The sequence below is a fragment of the Podarcis liolepis genome (assembly GCF_965112155.1).
Source record: "Podarcis liolepis genome assembly, chromosome: 2".
NCBI classification, from domain to species: Eukaryota; Metazoa; Chordata; class Lepidosauria; order Squamata; family Lacertidae; genus Podarcis; species Podarcis liolepis.
The window spans coordinates 120,487,553-120,505,747 of NC_139555.1; the positions used below are offsets into that span (position 1 = coordinate 120,487,553).

At 44.8% G+C, this 18,195-nt stretch overlaps 1 protein-coding gene across 1 annotated transcript; it reads right to left on the reverse strand.

Annotated features, from left to right (window-relative positions):
• Nucleotides 1-1,875: 1,875 nt before the first annotated feature.
• On the reverse strand, nucleotides 1,876-16,867 carry LOC310699284 (zinc finger protein RFP-like). Its single transcript, XM_083486931.1, has 9 exons — nucleotides 14,831-16,867; nucleotides 13,637-13,732; nucleotides 12,408-13,150; nucleotides 8,168-8,228; nucleotides 7,750-7,772; nucleotides 6,104-6,222; nucleotides 5,669-5,701; nucleotides 3,983-4,012; nucleotides 1,876-2,613 (listed from the first exon to the last, which is right to left on the reverse strand). Exons 1-9 carry the CDS (start codon nucleotides 15,254-15,256, stop codon nucleotides 2,096-2,098), a joined length of 2,049 nt encoding a protein of 682 aa, XP_083343057.1. The 5' UTR covers nucleotides 15,257-16,867; the 3' UTR covers nucleotides 1,876-2,095.
• Between the last annotated feature and the right edge of the window lie 1,328 nt (nucleotides 16,868-18,195).

Below are 18,195 nucleotides of genomic sequence, written 5' to 3' on the forward strand. Positions count from 1 at the left end.
CTCTTGGCATCCCAGGAGAGAAATCAGATGCAGCTGGTGCTGAAAAGACCCTCCTTGGGGGAGCATTGTGCATTTGGGGTGGGGCTGAGGAACACAGGGAAGGTGTCCTGCAAAATGTATAGGGCAGCCCAGCCCATGGGGCCCCTTCCGGAAGCTGCCGGACTGCAGCTCCCATCTTCTCTGACCCCTGGCCATGCTGGATGGGTCAGAGGGGAGTTGGAGTCCACCATTATCCAGAGGACACCCCATTTGATGCCCCTGATAGACAGAGTCCAGCCTGTAAATACGGAACGTTAATGCATCAACCCTAAACACGTATAACTGGGCTGAAGCCCCACACTCAATGCAATGAGCTTTATTTCTGACAACGTGTGGAGATGGGGAGGCTGTATTTGCAGAGGGCGTTTGAAGCTGACGCCGTGTTCAATTTCTTTTTGATTTTCTTCCCATCTGAGGTCTCCAGAGTAAGGAGCTTTCCTGCCTGATGTGGGGCAAGGGGTTCGTTTTTTAGTCCTCTATTAATCCAATGGTGCATGCATTTTCACAGCTGTATAAGGTCTTGTGGGGAGAGGAAGGTTTCGTAGAATTGCAGGGTTGCAAGTGTCCCTGAGGGTCATCTAGTCCCACACCATGCAGCGCAGGAAACCTTTGCCAAACGTGGGGCTCCAACCCTGATACGGACCGGGAAAAGGGGGGGGTACCTCCTTTCCCCTTCTCCTTTGAACAACCGAGGCGATGACCTCGAGGGTGCCCACAATGCACCCACCCTCAGTCCCCTCACCGTTACACAAGCACCACACGTCTCCCGTCACCCCTTTTTCCTTCTTTCTTTCTGGAGCGAAATAAGCTCAAATATATGAACATATCCTCCTATCTCTTCCTATGGCTATTTGCGCTCCATTCTTAGAACGGGTAGACCTGGCGTTCCAGCTTCTCCGCTAATTCCTATGGCTGCGCCTTAGCCAATCACAGCCATGCATTTATCCTGCACGAGCTAGCTCACGGAGCCCTTGCACGCCTCGTTGAGCCTACTGACAAGCTGCTGACGGCCCCCCACGGTGAGAACAATGGATCCGAAACCAAGGACCTCATAAAACTGTCAAAATGTATCCATTCTTGCTACAATGTATCCATTTTGTTTCCGCTTTCAATCACCAATACGGAATAGGTCAGACAGCATAGGAAACCTTTGGAAATTGATATAAAATCAACCGTAACTCCGATTTCTTTCCTCTTGGTGTCATTCAACTCGGCTCCCTATGGACTCCATGATGCTGCCCCTACCTCCATGATCCCCTGAGCGGCAGGTCACGTACTCAGGAAGACCTTAATCCTGTCAGATCGTTCTGCGGAACCCTTCCTCCGGGCGATGCCAGGTGGCAGACGATGCATATCTGCGCCATTGTCTTCCCATCACCTGTACTCAGGAAACGCTTATCTGTGTTTATCTGTGCATATCTCTTACTCTGCATATTCTCCCCCTCCCTTCCTAAAATGCTAATCCATGTAATCCCACCTTCCTGTAATGTATTCATGATGTAACCTGGAAAACCCAGCCTTCTTTTAATGTATTCATGACGTTTTGTTGCACTGTATTCTGGGACTTGGAGGGAACTTTTAAAAGTTTATGTCGCCCCATTCTCGGGGTTCAATTCCACTTTGAACCTGTTGCGCAATAAACTTGGATCTTCGCATTTTGCTCCTGCGTCCGGCTGAGCTTCCTTTTTCTCCGCTAGAATCCACGGACTTGGTCCGATTGGCTGGGTGGCAGGGTAAATACACACCCAGATTTTCCGTAACAAACCCACAACCCTGGGATTAAGAGTCTCGTGTTCTGCAAAATCAGACATCTCAAAAGGAAAATAAGACTGAAGGTGAGGAAAATATGATTTATTGGGACTGTTAAAAGTGTGACTGTCTCTTTAAGAAGAAGTAAGCTGCAGAGGGAATTCTGGGGAAAGGAAGGAAAATGAATCTTCTCAAAGGGCCCTTGAAAAATTGCCCCATGTTCTCCTGGTGGGTAAATGTTTTTTATATCAGTCACTCTGGTCTGGAGAGAAACTCCTGCTGGGCCTGAGAGGCAGATTTAGTCTCCTCAGGAGATAATGAGGTGGGTTTTATTTTCCCCCAGATGAAAGAAAGGGAGGAGGGTCTCTCCAGAGAACGAGGCTCCTGAGAACGTGTAGAGTTCGGCTCCTGAGTCAGCGTCAGAAAAAGACACACGTCCCCCTTCATAGTCCAGAGTCACCCGGATCCTCCTGGGCTCCTCATTCAGGGACAGAGGAGAGTATTTAGGGGATGTCCAGGCCACGTACCCCCATCCCAACTTCCTCACAGCCCAGATCCCTCTCTCAGGGCTAAAGGAGAAGCTGCCCTTTCTCTCCACAGACTTCCTGGCAACCCCCAGAGTCCATCTTCCCCCACTTCCCACAGTGACTTCCCAGAAATGGCTGCCTGCTGTGAATCCCTCACGTCCCAACACACAAGGCCAGTCACTGAATCTCTCAGGATTGTCAGGCAGGGCTTGAAGTTTGTCTCCCAATCTCAGGCTTTTCTGATCCTTGGACAGGATGAGTCGGGGATGGGCTGTGTCTGGATCCAGAGTGACATTTGCTGTTGGGGAGAAGATGAGGGAAAGAGAAGATCAGGCAGAGTCAGCGGAGAGAGAGAGATGGACATCCTAATCCAAGAAACACCCGAAAAACCCAGATTCCCTTTCAGATCAAGGGGATTTATTTGCATCACATGCTAGACTGAGACTCCTCCTTGCAGACTTTGATCAGAATAAATATCTTCTGGTTGGCTTTTAACTCAGTTTCCTTCACTTTCTTATATTCAATGTCCATTGTGCCTGCCCTCCTTCCAACCCAGGCATTTTTTAAGGGGAAAAACCACCCAGGAACCCTTTTACTCAGCTCTTCTGTGTTATCTAAGGGGAAAGAGAGGAGAATTGGAGGAGGCAGGAGAGGAGAGAAGCTGCTTTACTCTGACAATCTCTGTGGGAATTGGCCTTTGGGGACCTCTGGGTTGGGCTGGGGGAGGAGGACCCCCTGTTCTAATAATAATAATAATAATAATAATAATAATAATAATAATAATAATAATATCAACATTTGCATACTGCCCATCATATGTAGGGGTATCATTTTTAATACCCCTACTATATGTAGGCTGTAGTAGGTGTGATATATTGCTAGTAGCAATGCTCTTAACTTTCAACAACAAAAGAATAAGAATAAGAATACATATTGCTCTCTCACTTGCCACATGAAATATTTGGGCACATGTTCACATCTTTCTGAACGTAAGTGTGCACAGAACAATTTATTAACCTGTTGAACATCTGCATGTGGACTCTCCTTAAGGGCAGGGGGGTCTTAACTCTTGCCCTCCCGGACTCCTTCTCCAAGATCTTGTAGCTGAGCCAGCGTCCTTTTGGTTCAACCACAAGAGAAGGGGTTTTTTCCAGCTGTTTTGGGACTACAACTCCCATGATCCCTAGCTAACAGGACCAGTGGTCAGGGATTATGGGAATTGTAGTGCTGAAACATCTGGAGGGTTGAGGTTGCCTATGCCTGTTCTAATGCAATATTAAAATTTTCATGGGTTCTTGTAAACCAAAAAAAAAGAACAAAAAACCTTGGGGACATTTTGCCAAATTTTAAGAAATTTTGATCATGAAAATAGAAGACATGGCTGGGAAAAAGAGGACACATGGCAACCAGGCCTGAAAAAGGTCACATGATGGAAAAGCAACCCGACTCTCTCTAGCCAGGAGGAAAGCTCTTCCCTCCTCCGCCTGATCCTTCTGGGCAGTTTCTCTCTCCCCCTTCAAGTCCACCTTCTCTGCCTTTGTGGCACAAACAGCAGGGCTAAAGTCAAGCGGTGGATGGTTCTCAACTGTACAGAAGAGACTCTTGACCCCCCATGAAACACTAGTCCCCCCCCCTCCTGTCAATTGGGGTCTCCATGTGAAATTTACCTCTCTGGAGACTTCTGAGTGACTGGACATCTGAGGAAGCAAAAATATAGGCTTAATGGTCTACACTGCAATAGTTCAAAGAAAATATTTTTACAAAACATCACCATAACATAGCATCTGTTGTTTCCTTGTTTCTAGCAAAAGATGACATCATAAAACAAGTAATTGGAAGACAACAACTGTAGGCCTAAGAATTAAAACAACTAACGTGTTTAGCTGTGATTCCAGCATTGCAGGGGGTTGGGCTAGATCAGGGGTCAGCAAACATTTTCAGCAGGGGGCCGATCCACTGTCCCTCAGACTTAATTCGTTCTGGAGGTCCGTTCTTAACCTGAAACTGTTCTTAACCTGAAGCACCACTTTAGCTAATGGGGCCTCCTGCTGCCGCTGCGCCACCGAAGCACGATTTCTGTTCTCATCCTGAAGCAAAGTTCTTAACCCGAGGTAATATTTCTGGGTTAGCGGAGTCTGTAACCTGAAGCGTCTGTAACCTGAAGCATTTGTAACCCAAGGTACCACTGTATTTTGGAAAAAAATGAACAAAATCCTATGCCCCACAAATAACCCAGAGATGCATTTTAAATAAAAGGACACATTCTACTCATGTAAAAACAAGCTGATTCCCGGACAGTCCGCAGGTGGGATTCAGAAGAAGATTGGGCCAGATCCAGCTCCTGGGCCTTAGTTTGCCTACCGATGAACTAGATGACCCTTAGGATCCTTTCAAACTCTACTATTCCATGATTCCATGGGGAAATCAGAAATGGTAGACCATACTAGAAAATGGTGGAATACAATCATTCAGAATCCACGAATGAAATGGGGATCTGTACTGGAGGGCTGGAGGAAGGTTAACATCTGCACCAAGTAAACTTGTGGGGAAAAGCTCTTGAAACCGGAATTTCCAAGCATGCTGACAAACCAAACTGCAGAGGATGAATCAGCAGAGCTTTGCACTGTACTTCCAAGGGTCTCGTGCAATGGGAAGTCGTCTCTCATGGAATGGGGCTGATCTCATAAGAACAGTGGGAAGTCTCAGGAGATGGGGATGGCTGAGGAGGTTGAAACTGAGGAGGAGGCAGCTCAGGCCTTGCTCTGCTGCTGGGAGACCAGACTGGGCAGGAGGTGGAGGAGGGACTGGGTGCTTGCGGGTGCCCTTTTTAACACACTTCACGAGGGGGAAATCCAAGCAAATGTCAAGAAGCCTCAAAAGAACCTCTCCAGATTGTGTGGAGGGAAAACAAAATGCAAGGGAGGTTCCCTATACATGAGAACCAGAAACCATGGACACTGGACTGACCCTGGAGGATTTTCCCTAAGGGTTTTGTAGGATATCGTAAGGCTCTGAGGCTTTCCCCCACAATTGAGCAGTATATACATTTTATGAAAGAAAGCAAAATCTGTAAAATGGAGGGTGAAACCAGGATACTAGTCTATAGGCAGCAATGGAAATCAGACTGGTGTTCAGGTTCTTTGCAGGGACAAGCTCTGCCCCTAATCCAAGCCTTCAACCTCCCTCCCAGCTCATTCATGGGACAGACAAAGAACCCAAACACCACTAGAGGACTGTTTCCCAGAGTGACGCCATTGATGGGGGTCCCAAAGTCTGCAGAAGGGAAGGTTCAACACCCATGAAATATCAGTCCCCATCCCTCCTGTCAAATTGTTCCTCCCCTGGAAATTTACCTTTCTGAAACTGTTTTCTGTATAACACAGTGTCTGAGGAAGCAAAAAGATATAAAGTGTAAGGGCAACACTCTTCCACCTGAAATAAATCTCCATACAAAAGTAACACTTCATAATGTGGCATCCTTGAATTGACTCCATTCAGAGCAGGAGAACCCCCAGAAGGACAACCCCAGATTGTGTAGACTGGTAACCAAAAGGAAAAGGAGGTTCCGTATAATTGAAAAGAGATAAGCTCTGGTTCAGGCTTTCTTTATAGGATCCAGCGTCACAATATACACGGGCCATTCTGGGGGACAGGAAATGAAGGCTGGAGCACCAAGAAGGAAGGTATCCTGGGGTTATTAAATTCCATGCAGTAAGAGCCTGGCATGTTCAGTTCTGAAGAAATAATAGAATTCCCAGTGTGAAATCCTGGCAGCCAATTTTAATTACCTTTCCATTGTTTCATTGTATCCTCCACAAGGTGATTTAGATCACAGGATTCCAAGATCCTGTTCCTCACTTCTGGAGGGAAAGCCAGTGGGTTCTCTGGACTCTCTCTTTTCTCATACCTGGTGAAAAGAAAAACAATGAATGGCCCCATTGAATGAATGAATGAATTTATTAATACGGTCACAGACCAGCGTCAACACACACAATATCACAGATCATAAAAAATATCAGAAATACAAAAGACAATATGAGTATAACAAGGATTTAAATATAAAAATTAAGATTAATTATTAGCGTGCTCCCTGTAGTTAACATTTGGGGGTTTGGTCATTATGGGATACCACTTGCTTCCTGCGATAATGGCCCCATTGTGGCACCATCTTCCTAATTATTGCAGGAGATCTCAATAACATGAACAAAGTTGAAGTTTATTTCCCAACAGGTATTTCAACGTGATCTGTTGACACCCACCTCCAAGCCCTGGCCAACGGCTTCGTAAGGATGCTAAACAGCCCAAGGGACAAGAGGCAAACCTGTGCGACATCACCGGAGGGCTCCCATGGCTTCAAAGTCTGCTGCCCCATAACAACTTTCTGGGAAGGTCCCAGGACGTAAGGGCCAAACCCCTGAAATGGAGTGCCTGCAATCCCTCCCTCCCTCAGCCTCTCCAGAGGATGTTAGAAGAAGAAGAAGAAGAAGAAGAAGAAGAAGAAGAAGAAGAAGAAGAAGAAGAAGAAGAAGGAGAAGGAGAAGGAGAAGAGGAGGGGAGTTTGGATTTGATATCCCGCTTTATTACTACTCTAAGGAGTCTCAAAGCGGCTAACATTCTCCTTTCCCTTCCTCCCCCACAACAAACACTCTGTGAGGTGAGTGGGGCTGAGAGACTTCAGAGAAGTGTGACTGGCCCAAGGTCACCCAGCAGCTGCATGTGGAGGAGCGGAGACGCGAACCCGGTTCCCCAGATTACGAGTCCACCGCAATTAACCACTACACCACGCTGGCTAGTTAGTGATGTCAAAAGCTGCCAAGCGGTCAAGGAGAACAACCTCCACCCTCCCTGCACCCCCTCTCTCACACAGGAAGGACACAACCCCATGCCCCATGGGACTCTCCCTCCAGAGGCATCAAACAACCTGACTTTCACCCCCCACTCAAGACCACCTTCAGCCTCTCACCTTGGAAACAGTCCCAAGAAAAAGAACCAACCCATTCTAGACCAACAGACCTTCCCTCCCTAAGTGCCTCAAAGGGGCTGAGTTACCAGAGTTGGGGGCTTCCAGTGGGACGTGGAAAGATACTGGTATGTCCTAAGCTGTTCCCAGGGATCTTTGGCACTTTCTCTTCTACATGTTTGAAATTACCAAAGTCAATGAACAGAAGGTGGAAGAGAAAGAAAAGAGCCCCCATCCCCGTGTGAAGTGATGTGGGGAGGGAGGGAGGGAGGGAGGAGGCAGCTGACCTTGATCCTTGGAGGGAGAATTGGGGGGCTACAAGTTCAGAAGAGGGGGCCCTGCTTTTACCTGTGAGATGCCTCAGGGAGTGAGTCCTCCAGTCTCCCCCCTGCAGCCCCTGGAGGGCCATGTCTGAGGTTCTTGCATCCTGGAATCATGGAGTGATGCTAATGGAAATGAGCCAGATCCACTTACCTCTGCAAGGTCCTCCTCACATCCTAGAGGGAAAAAGAGAAGGGAATTCACTGCACACCACAGGCCACACTAGTAAGACCCCCTCAGACCCTGGCCCTCGGAAGTCAGTCTGCCTGGCACATGGCAAGGTTGTGGGCAGGGATGGTGGAACCGGCCAGTTTTGGTTTCTCACAGCTTTTATTTCTCCAATCTGAAATTATTAATTTTTCCAGTATCAAGTTCTCCACATTTCCACATCTGGTTACAATTATTTTTTAAGAATCCTTATGAAAATCCACCAATATTTTAGGGAAATTTAATATTTGTGGGTTCAGGAGAAGATTCCATCCCATCTCTTGTCTTCGATTATAATTAATTAACTTTAATCCCACTTGCATTGTGCCATTCAGACGTAAGGAAGCCTACAAGATAATCCTACCAGGGAACTGTCCCAAGTTGTCTTCCACAGAAGTCCCCAAATTTCAAATTCTACTTTCCAACTGGAAATTTAAAAAGCACCTGCAGCATAAAATGCCTCCAAAGGGGTAATAAAACAGCTCCGTGTTTCTTTGGGTTCATCCACACTTCTGCTTTTCCTGTGTCTAGAAAACACGGGTCCAAGTGGTTTTGCCTTTGCCCTGCCGCTTTCCCTCAGGGAAAACCTGCTCCTTAGTTCAAAATCAAAGCAAACGTCAATCCGGAGAAAACCTGGCTGAGGTTTGCTCTCATTCAACAGTAGAGAGCAGATTTTCCTTGAGGAAAGGCGTGGGACAAGAAGCAGTCTGGATGAGTCCCTCTGTCTTACTCTTTGGTCACTGTGACTGAGCACCATTTTGGGACGCTCTGTATCCATTGTGAAGGGGATCAACCAAGAAGTTGTGGAGGGAAGTGGAAAAGAAGCTTGGTCAAGAGACTGGCTCATGTCAGAAGGAGGCCTGAACTCATCCTCGCACAGGGCAGGAGATCCAGTCTTTAAATTTCTTCCAATCTTCTTCCACTGACTCTTCTCCCTGGTCTCGGATTCTGCCAGTCATCTCCGCCAATTTCATGTAGTCTATCACCTTCATCTGCCATTCTTCCAGGGTGGGTAGGTCTTGTGTCTTCCAATACTTTGCAATAAGTATTCTCGCTGCTGTTGTAGCATACATAAAGAAAGTTCTATCCTTCTTTGGCACCAATTGGCCGACAATGCCCAGGAAAAGGCCTCTGGTTAATTCAGAAAGGTATATTTAAATACCTTTTTCATTTCATTATATATCATCTCCCAGAAAGCCTTAATCCTTGGGCATGTCCACCAAAGGTGAAAGAATGTACCTTCAGTTTCTTTATATTTCCAACACTTATTATCGGGCAAATGATAGATTTTTGCAAGCTTAACTGGTGTCATGTACCACCTGTATATCATTTTCATAATATTCTCTCTTAAGGCATTACATGCCGTAAACTTCATACCTGTGGTCCATAACTTTTCCCAGTCAGCCATCATAATGTTATGTCCAACATCTTGTGCCCATTTAATCATAGCAGATTTCACCATTTCATCCTGAGTATTCCATTCCAACAGCAGATTATACATTCTTGACAAAGTCTTAGTATTGGGATCTAACAGTTCTGTTTCCAATTTTGATTTTTCCACCTGGAAGCCAATTTTCTTATCCACATTGAATGCCTCCATTATTTGGTAATAATGAAGCCAATCTCGCACTTTATTTTTTAATTTTTCAAAGCTCTGCAGTTTCAATCTATCTCCCTCTTGTTCCAAAATTTCCCAATATTTCGGCCATTTGGCCTCCATATTGAGCTTTTTCTGAGCCTTCGCTTCCATCGGTGACAACCACCTTGGGGTTTTATTTTCAAACAGGTCCTTATATCTTATCCAAACGTTAAACAATGCTTTCCTGACTATGTAGTTTTTAAAAGCTTTATGCGCTTTGACCTTATCGTACCATAAATATGCATGCCACCCAAATACATTGTTAAAACCTTCTAAATCCAAAATGTCTGTGTTTTCATGAAGCAGCCATTCTTTCAACCAGCAAAGAGCTGCTGATTCATAGTAAAGTTTAAGGTCTGGCAGGGCAAATCCACCTCTTTCTTTTGCATCCGTTAATATTTTAAATTTTATTCTAGGCTTCTTGCCCTGCCAGACAAATCTAGAAATATCTCTTTGCCACTTCTTGAAACAATCCATTTTATCCAAAATCTGCAATGTTTGAAACAAAAACAACATTCTTGGCAATACATTCATCTTTATCGCAGCTATACGGCCTAGCAGTGAAAGCTTCAAATTTGACCATATTTCTAGATCTTTTTTCACTTCCGCCAGCATTTCTCGTAGTTATCCTTAAATAGATTCACATTCTTAGCTGTCATGTTAACCCCCAGGTATTTCACCTTATTAACCAGTGTTAAACCTGTCTCCTTCTGAAACCTCTCTCTTTCAATCGCTGTTAGATTTTTCTCTAAAACCTTAGTTTTTAACTTGTTCAACTTAAATCCTGCGACCTGACCAAATTCTTTAATCAGTTCCAACACTCTTTTAGTACTAGATTCTGGCTCCTGTAACGTTAATACTAAATCATCTGCAAATGCTCTCAATTTGTACTGTTTGACTCCGACATGTATACCTTCAACCAATTGGTCCCTTCTAATCATATTTAAAAGGACCTCCAGGACCGATATAAAAAGCAATGGGGAAATTGGGCATCCTTGTCGTGTCCCTTTCTCTATCTTAAATTCCTCTGTCACCACGTTGTTAACAATTAGTTTGGCCTTTTGTTCAGAGTATATTGCACCTATACCATTTCCAAAAGCTTGACCAACGCCCATCCCCTGTAAATTCTTCTTCATAAAGCTCCAAGAGATATTGTCAAAGGCTTTCTCCGCGTCCACAAATATCAATACTGCCTTTATATTTATATTTTCTTGTAATTTTTCTAAAATATTTATAATGTTTCTCATATTGTCAGACAAGTGTCTACCCAGGAGAAAGCCTGTTTGATCTTTATGGATCCCTTCCACTAGTACTTTTTAAAATCTTTTTGCCAAAATGTCTGCAAAAATTTTATAATCCACATTAAGCAGCGATATGGGGCGGTAGTTCTTGAGCTGCGTCTTTTCAGTCTCTGTCTTCGGTATAAGTGTGATATACGCTTCCTTCCACGATTCCGGTGCCTTTTTCCCTTCCAATATTTCATTACAGACTTCCTTTAAAGGTTGTATTAGCCATTCTTTCAAAGATTTATAGTATCTAGAAGTCAATCCGTCCGGTCCTGGAGATTTACCCAATTGCATACTCTGAATGGCACCTTCTACCTCTTGTTCAGTTATTTTATAGTTCAACATTAGTTTGTTTTCTTGAGAGATTTTTTGTAATCCATTTGTTTTCAAAAACCGATCTATGTCAATTTTCTTTTGAGGCCCTTGTGTATATAATTGTTTAAAGTATCTCTGGAAACACTTTCTAATTTCCACTAGGTTCTGTATATTCTTTCCTTCCACTTCCAAATTTGTAATAGTATTAAGTTTCTGTCTTTTTTTCATTTGCCAAGCCAACAGTTTCCCACATTTGTTAGCCGACTCGAATGTCTTTTGTTTCATCTGTTTAATTTTCCATTCGATTTCCTGATTCATCATTTTCATATATTGTACTTGGTACAACTTTATTTCTCTTAAAATCTCCTGCGACTTTGCTTTTGCTCTCAATTTCTTCTCACTTTCCTTTATTTTCTCCAAAATTTTATCTTTCTTCTCGTTTTGAGTTCTCTTCTTTATAGCATTCTGTTGTATCAGAAACCCTCTCATAACCGCTTTACTTGCGTCCCAGATTACTCTTTTTTCAACCGTAGTATTCATGTTTATCTCGAAATAGTCTCTCAAAGTTTTTTGGGCCTTCTTAGTCACTTCTTCACTCCTAAACAAGGTGTCATTCATCCTCCATCTGAAAGAGCCAGTTGGTGTTAGTTGCATCTCCATCTTCACAGCATTATGGCCGGAGCAAGTTTTAGGACAAATTTCCACTTTTCTTGTCTTTGGAGCCAGTACTCTAGTTACCCATATTTGGTCAATTCTTGTCCAAGTCATTTTGGCTTCAGAGAAAAAGGTTCCCTCTCTGCCTAAGGGGTTCTTTGTTCTCCAAATATCAACTAAATCCAGATTATCAGTCATTTCAAAAAAGGTTTTTGGTAGTCTACCATCCTTAAAAACTACCTGTCTTTGTGCCTTGTCCATATTTGTAGACACCACTCCGTTCATATCCCCCATCAAGATCACATTATAATCCATATAGTCCATCAAAGTCTTGTGCAGTTTTTTAAAGAATTCTGATTTTCCCTCATTTGGTGCATAAACTCCTACTATCAAAAATTTCTCTCCTTGTGTTTGAATTTCAATTGCAACCCATCTTCCTTGATCATCTTTAAAAATAAATTTCGGTGATAAGCTCTCCTTAGCGTAAATCACTACTCCTCTTTTTTTGACTTTGTCCGATGAAATAAATTCTTGCCCCAATCTTTTATTTATCAATACTTTCCTGTGTAGTCTTATCACATGTGTTTCCTGTAAACAGATCAAGTCCAAATGTTCCTTTTTTAATATATGAAAGATTTTTTTCCTCTTATGGGAGGAGTTAAGACCATTGGTATTCCAACTTAATAGTTGCAGGGCCATGGTGTAGTTACTTTGCTTTTCCTCCAACCGCGCCGAGTGCTTGTTCTTGTTCTGTCGGTGGTGTCACTTTTCCTAGATCGTCCAATCCGAGAGGCAGTATTGCTTTGTCTAGTATTCCTCTTTCCAGTACTCCTGGCTCTTCTCCAGATCCTTTCTGTAAATCTTCCTCGTGGTCCCTCAAAAATCTTTCCTTGTCGTCCACTGATCTTATTTTTATATTTCTTCCTTTGAAGCTAAAAGATAGGCCTTGGGGGAATTCCCACCTAAAAACAATTCTATTGCTTCTCAGCAGACCAACCAAATCTCTGTAGTCAGATCTAAGGTCCAAAAGGTATTTCGGGATGTCTTTGAATATCTCCACTCTTGACTGATGTATTACCAAAGTCTTCTGGAAGTGCAGACTCAAGATTTTGTCTCTCTCCTCTTTTGTCCGGAGGGTAATCAAACAGTCTCTCACCCTGTTCTTCTTCCCCCCTCCTCCAAGCCTAAAGGCCCTCACTATCTTGATTTCTCCCTTTTCCAAATCTGATTTCCAAAAGTCTGCAATTTCCTGCATGAGAAAATCAACCAAGTTATCTTTCTCAGCTTCAGGTACGGCTCTGATCCTTAGGTTCGTTTGTTTCTCCTTCAATTCGATCATAGACAATGTCGACCTATGAACATCCAGTTGCCTTTGAATGGGTGGTAGCTTCTCCTCTACTGCCACTGCTTTTTCCTTAGCTCCTTCAGCTATCTGTCGGGTCTGGGTAGATTCCTAAGTAATAAATGACAAGGGGAAATAAACTCAATTTAGCTGCATTCAAAGGTGAACTTGCCTAATTCGCTCTTGCTGAAAAAATATGGAGACCAAAACAGAGCTTTAAAATTCTGATATTTTCAAGCTTCACCCAGCCAGGTAATATTCACAAAAAATGTATTTATGAGGGTAAAGTATAGGCCAAAATATTTATACAAGGAGGTAGCTACCCTAACATCTGATTCATTTTCAGAACAATAAATTAATAAACAGACTGATATGAAAAATGAGGAGAAGCTGAAATGGGCAGATTTCCCCATCACTTCTCAGTCCTGACTCAATTCTCCTTCTCCTCCTTCTCCTTCTCCTTCTCCTTCTCCCTCTCCCTCTCCTTCTTCTTCTTCCCCTCCTCCTCCTCCTCCTCTTCTATTGAATTTATACACTGCCCTATACCTGGAGGTCTCAAGTGCTTGTTCCCTGTCTAGTAACAACAGAGACACTTACAAGGAGGTCTTTGCTTTCCTTGTCCAGATCTGCTTGATAGGCCGGAATTTCCTCTCTCTCTTTCCTCAGAATCTCCAGGCGGCGACAGATCTCTCCCTAAAGAGAAAAGGAAAAACTCAGCTTTGATTGAGACACACAGAGAAATTAAAATCATAATGGCTTCTTGCGCCCAGTGGCCTTGCTAGAATAGCAAAGTAGTTTCCTGGAGGAAATAAAAGTACAGAGGTTTTCAGCGTTTTTGGGCCCACGGCTCCATGGATCAACTACCTTCTATCTTCAGCACCCCTGTGGGGCTCAGGATCCCAGTTAGGTCCCCCCTTGCCTGCAGAGCTGGCAGCCCCTCACCTTTTCTCAAACACTCTCCCTTGTGGAGTGATCTCTCAGCCTCCTCTCCTTTCCTTGGGGGTCCCAGCCTGACTTCTCACCTTGAGGTCTCAGGGAGAAGTGGGAAGAGAAGGAGGAGGAGAAGGAAGGGGTAAGGCAGGATCCAACCAGGGATGTACCAGTCTAGCGTCAAAGAGATAGTGAGGTCAGCCCAAGAGGCGAGAGATGCAGGGATAGACCAGAGCGTCTCAAAATTTGGGTGGGAGGAGATCCTCAGCCCCCCCCCGAAACATCATTGCAGAGGCTCCACGGCACCCCCAGAATAAGCCACCAGTAGGTGCTCCCACTCCCCACTCCCACATCAGCTTCCAACAGATACTTGGGGGGTGGGATCCTGCACCATCTGGTCAATTCCTGGCTAACAGTCCCCGCCCGCCCGCCCCCAGCTAATTCCTTGCTGCTCTCTGTTTTGCAGGGCATTGAGGAGCAATCCTGGTAACCAAAGGAGACATGTACTTAGTTGTCTATGTGCAATTTACATTTGTACCGTTCTAAATATGTACAAAGCAACCTTTCTGGGGGATGTGGATGAGGTTAACCCTTTCTCTCCCTGCCAAGGTCCCAGTTCAAATCTTTGAAGCTGCTGTGAGTATTTCAAGATCCCCTTGTCCCCCTGGCAGAGAGAAAGACTTCAACTCCCCCCTCCAGCCACCCCAGGAGCCCTCAGGCTTCCCCTGGGCTGCTTCCAAGGCGATAAACAACGACCAATCAATGCCATGTCTACTTTGGACTTCAGAACTAAAAAGAAAACCTCCCAAGAAGAATCCACAGCTATTTATTTCTCTCCCTCCAGATCCAGGGATCTCCTACCTTGTAATCCTCCAAAGCCTCTTCCAGAGGAATCACCTTGTGATTTTCATGTTCCTTTGATTTGTCGCACACCACGCAGATGGGGGCTTCGTGGACTTTGCAGAAGAGCTTCAGGGGCTCCTGGTGCTTCTCACAGACTCCTCCTTTCCCTCCTTCCTCCTTTCCCTCTTGAAGGCTGAGATTCTTCACTATTTCCACCATTTTAGCCAGTTGCCGGTTGGAGACGAGGCTCCTTCTCTGGACTCTTTCTCTGCACTGAGGGCAGGAAGCCTCCGCCTCTGATTCCCCCCAGAACAGGACCAAGCAGGATCGGCAGAAGTTGTGCCCACACTCTGGGATGGTCACTGGGTCCTTGAAGTAATCCAGGCAGATGGAGCAAGTGGCTTCATCACGGAGACGCTGGATGTGACCCCCTGCAGCAGCCATGGCTCCCTCGCGCTGAAGACCCAGTTAAGTTTCGCTTTTTCAGTTTTCAGCCACTGGGAGTTTCCCTTCCTGGAAATGACTCAGTGATCATGTGATCTTTGTTTTTTAAACAAAACATGTCTCCAGGTCTTTGTAGTTGCTGAATGTTTTCTCAAGTAGCAGCGAATGCTTTTGGATTGCTTCCCATGCTTTTGCTTACACACAAACACACCCGTACCTGGTAAGTTGTGGTATTCATACTGCAACATTTTTCATTCATAGGCTTCCTTGTCATTTTTGAATTGGGAGAAAATCTGCCTCTGCCCTAAATGGACAGGAGTTCTGATTTAGCAAGCGGGACTTGATTCCGTGAAGAGAACTCCTAAAAGTCTGGTTGCTAGTTCTAACTTTATTCCCTTTTAGCATGCTGGCAAAGAACTTCAGATTGGGACACACGCTTTCAGCCTTGCCAACCTGGTGCCCTCTGTTTGCTTAAGACTACAGCTCCCATCATCCCTGGCCAGGACATCTCCAGGTATGGTTGGGAAGACCTTGCAGAGCCACTGCCAGTCAGTGGAGGCAAGACTGACCTTGATGGACCTGGCAGAAGGCACCATCTGCATGGTGGCAGCCCAGTTACGGAGTTCCTTCCCTAGATATGAATGCCTGGTGAGACTTGGCTATTATTATTAATCAATATTACTACACAGTGTAAAGTCTTCCTATATTCCTAATAAAGTGTGGTGCCTTCCAATGGCTGAAAAACCTGGAGGGCTTTAACAGGGGATTAGATACAATTCCTGGAGGATAAGATTTTGGTAGGGGTCGCGGGTGGCGTTGTGGGTTAAACTACAGGGTCTAGGGCTTGCCGATCAGAAGGTCGGTGGTTCGAATCCCTGCAATGGGGTGAGCTCCCGTTGCTCGGTCCCTGCTCCTGCCAACCTAGCAGTTCAAAAGCACGCTAACGCGCAAGTAGATAAATAGGTACTGCTCCGGCGGGAAGGTAAACGGCGTTTCCGTGCACTGCTCTGGTTCGCCAGAAGCAGCTTAGTCCTGCTGGCCGCATGACCTGGAAGCTGTACACCGTCTCCCTTGGCCAATAAAGCGAGATGAGCGCCACAACCCCAGAGTCGGCCACGACTGGACCTGATGGTCAGGAGTCCCTTTACTTTGGTCATAATAACAGGCTACATCCAACTAAATCCTACTTAGGGCAGACCCTTTGAAATTAATGTTGGGATTTTTAATTCATTTCATTGAGTCTACTCTGCATCTGAGTAGGACCAGCATCCAAGGCAACCGTGTGGGAGGGGGGAGGGAGGGAGAGAGCTATGTAAATTTACATAGCAGGAGGAGGGCAAACCTGAGAGCAAATGTAAAAAGGATGGGACAGCTGCATTTTCCTGCATTGCAGAGGGTTGGACTAGATGATCCTCAATAGGGTCCCTTCCAACTCTACAATACTACAATTATATTTTTCAAATTCATACATTTCATTAATTTTACAATCCATTTAACATTTCAAAATTTGACTTCCTTCCCCCACTTTCTGAGGTTCCTTAAATTTATTTTTTCATATCTTCTGCGGATTCAAATTCATTTAACTCGCTCATTTAATTATCTACTGTAAATACATGCTCTTTTTATCTTGCAGATAAAAACATTAGCAGAATTATTGTAAAAATAAAAACATTACAATCATCCTGCTAAGGTTTTTTTCTGTTTACAATTTATCTGTAAGTGTATTTTTACCATTGCACATAAATGGCGAGGAAGTGGAGAGGGTTGGTAGTTTTAAATACCTGGGCATTTATATCTCGGAGGACCTCTCATGGACTGCAAATATTAATATGGTTGTGAGGAAGGTGCAGGGGAGGTTGTATTTCCTGAGAATGCTCAGGGGACTGAATCTATCCCAGCACCTACTTCTGTCCTATTATCATAGCACCATCGAGAGTGTCTTAACCTATAGTATATTATCGTGGTATGGGAGCAGCTCTGAAACAGATAAAAAAGCTTTACAGAGAACAATTAAAATTGCCCAGAATGTTATTGGGCTCCGACTACCAACCCTGGATGAGATCTTCACGTCTCGCATCTTGAAGAAGTCACATAATATTCTGAGAGATCCCACCCACCCTGCTCACAACTTCTTTGAACTATTGCCTTCGGGCAGAAGATATAGGACAATGAAAACACGAACCACACGCCTTCTGAATAGTTTCTATCCAAGAGCTCTGATTGCACTAAATAATGATCTCAGGGCCAGTTGCAAGGTTTAGCAAGCAGGGAGTAGGAAGGAATGAGATAGGTTTTAGGTTATGTTATGCCTTTAATAGGTCATGCTATATTCTGGATTATGTTATGTTTTATAGATTATGTCTGAATAGGATGAGAGTGTCGGAGATACGTGCAAATGTATATGTGAACCCGGTCTTTGGGTGGGTGTTTGATTTTCGTTGTTGTGTATACTGTGTATATACGGACAATGACAATAAATTTATCTATCTTTTTTTTCAAAAAATCATTACAGTGGAACCTCGTGTTACGCACCATCCCCCTTACGAGTGCTTCGGGTATCGAGCTCCACTAACCCAGAAGTAGGTCTCCTGGTAGCAAACTTTGCCCCAGGATGAGAGCAGAAGTCGCGCACCTGCAGCACAGCAGCAGTGGGAGGCCACATTAGCTAAAGTGGTACCTCAGGTTAAGATATAGCTGTCAACCGTCCCTTATTTGGTGGGAAACTCCCTTATCCCAGCGCCATTTCCCACTGCTTTCCCTTATTGATGATGTCCCTTAAATTTCCCGCGTTTCATGCTCACCCGGCTCAGGAGGGAAGCAGCGGCTCGGGGGCCTCTACCTCAAGAGAGAGGGAGAGAACGCGCACGAGCTGCCGCCTTTTCCCCCTCAGGGGCGCGTCGTGAGGAGACGCGTGGCGGCAGGCGGGCAGGCAGCCCCTC

What these genes read in the sequence shown, in the direction of transcription:
- LOC310699284 (XM_083486931.1), bottom strand. Translation starts at nt 15,256, where the DNA reads ATGGCTGCTGCAGGGGGTCACATCCAGCGTCTCCGTGATGAAGCCACT. An exon ending in AGGCTTTGGAGGATTACAAG is followed by an intron (nt 13,733 to 14,830) that starts GTAGGAGATCCC and finishes TTTTCTCTTTAG; the next exon opens with GGAGAGATCTGTCGCCGCCT. An exon ending in GTGAGGAGGACCTTGCAGAG is followed by an intron (nt 6,223 to 7,749) that starts GTAAGTGGATCT and finishes TCTTTTCACCAG; the next exon opens with GTATGAGAAAAGAGAGAGTC.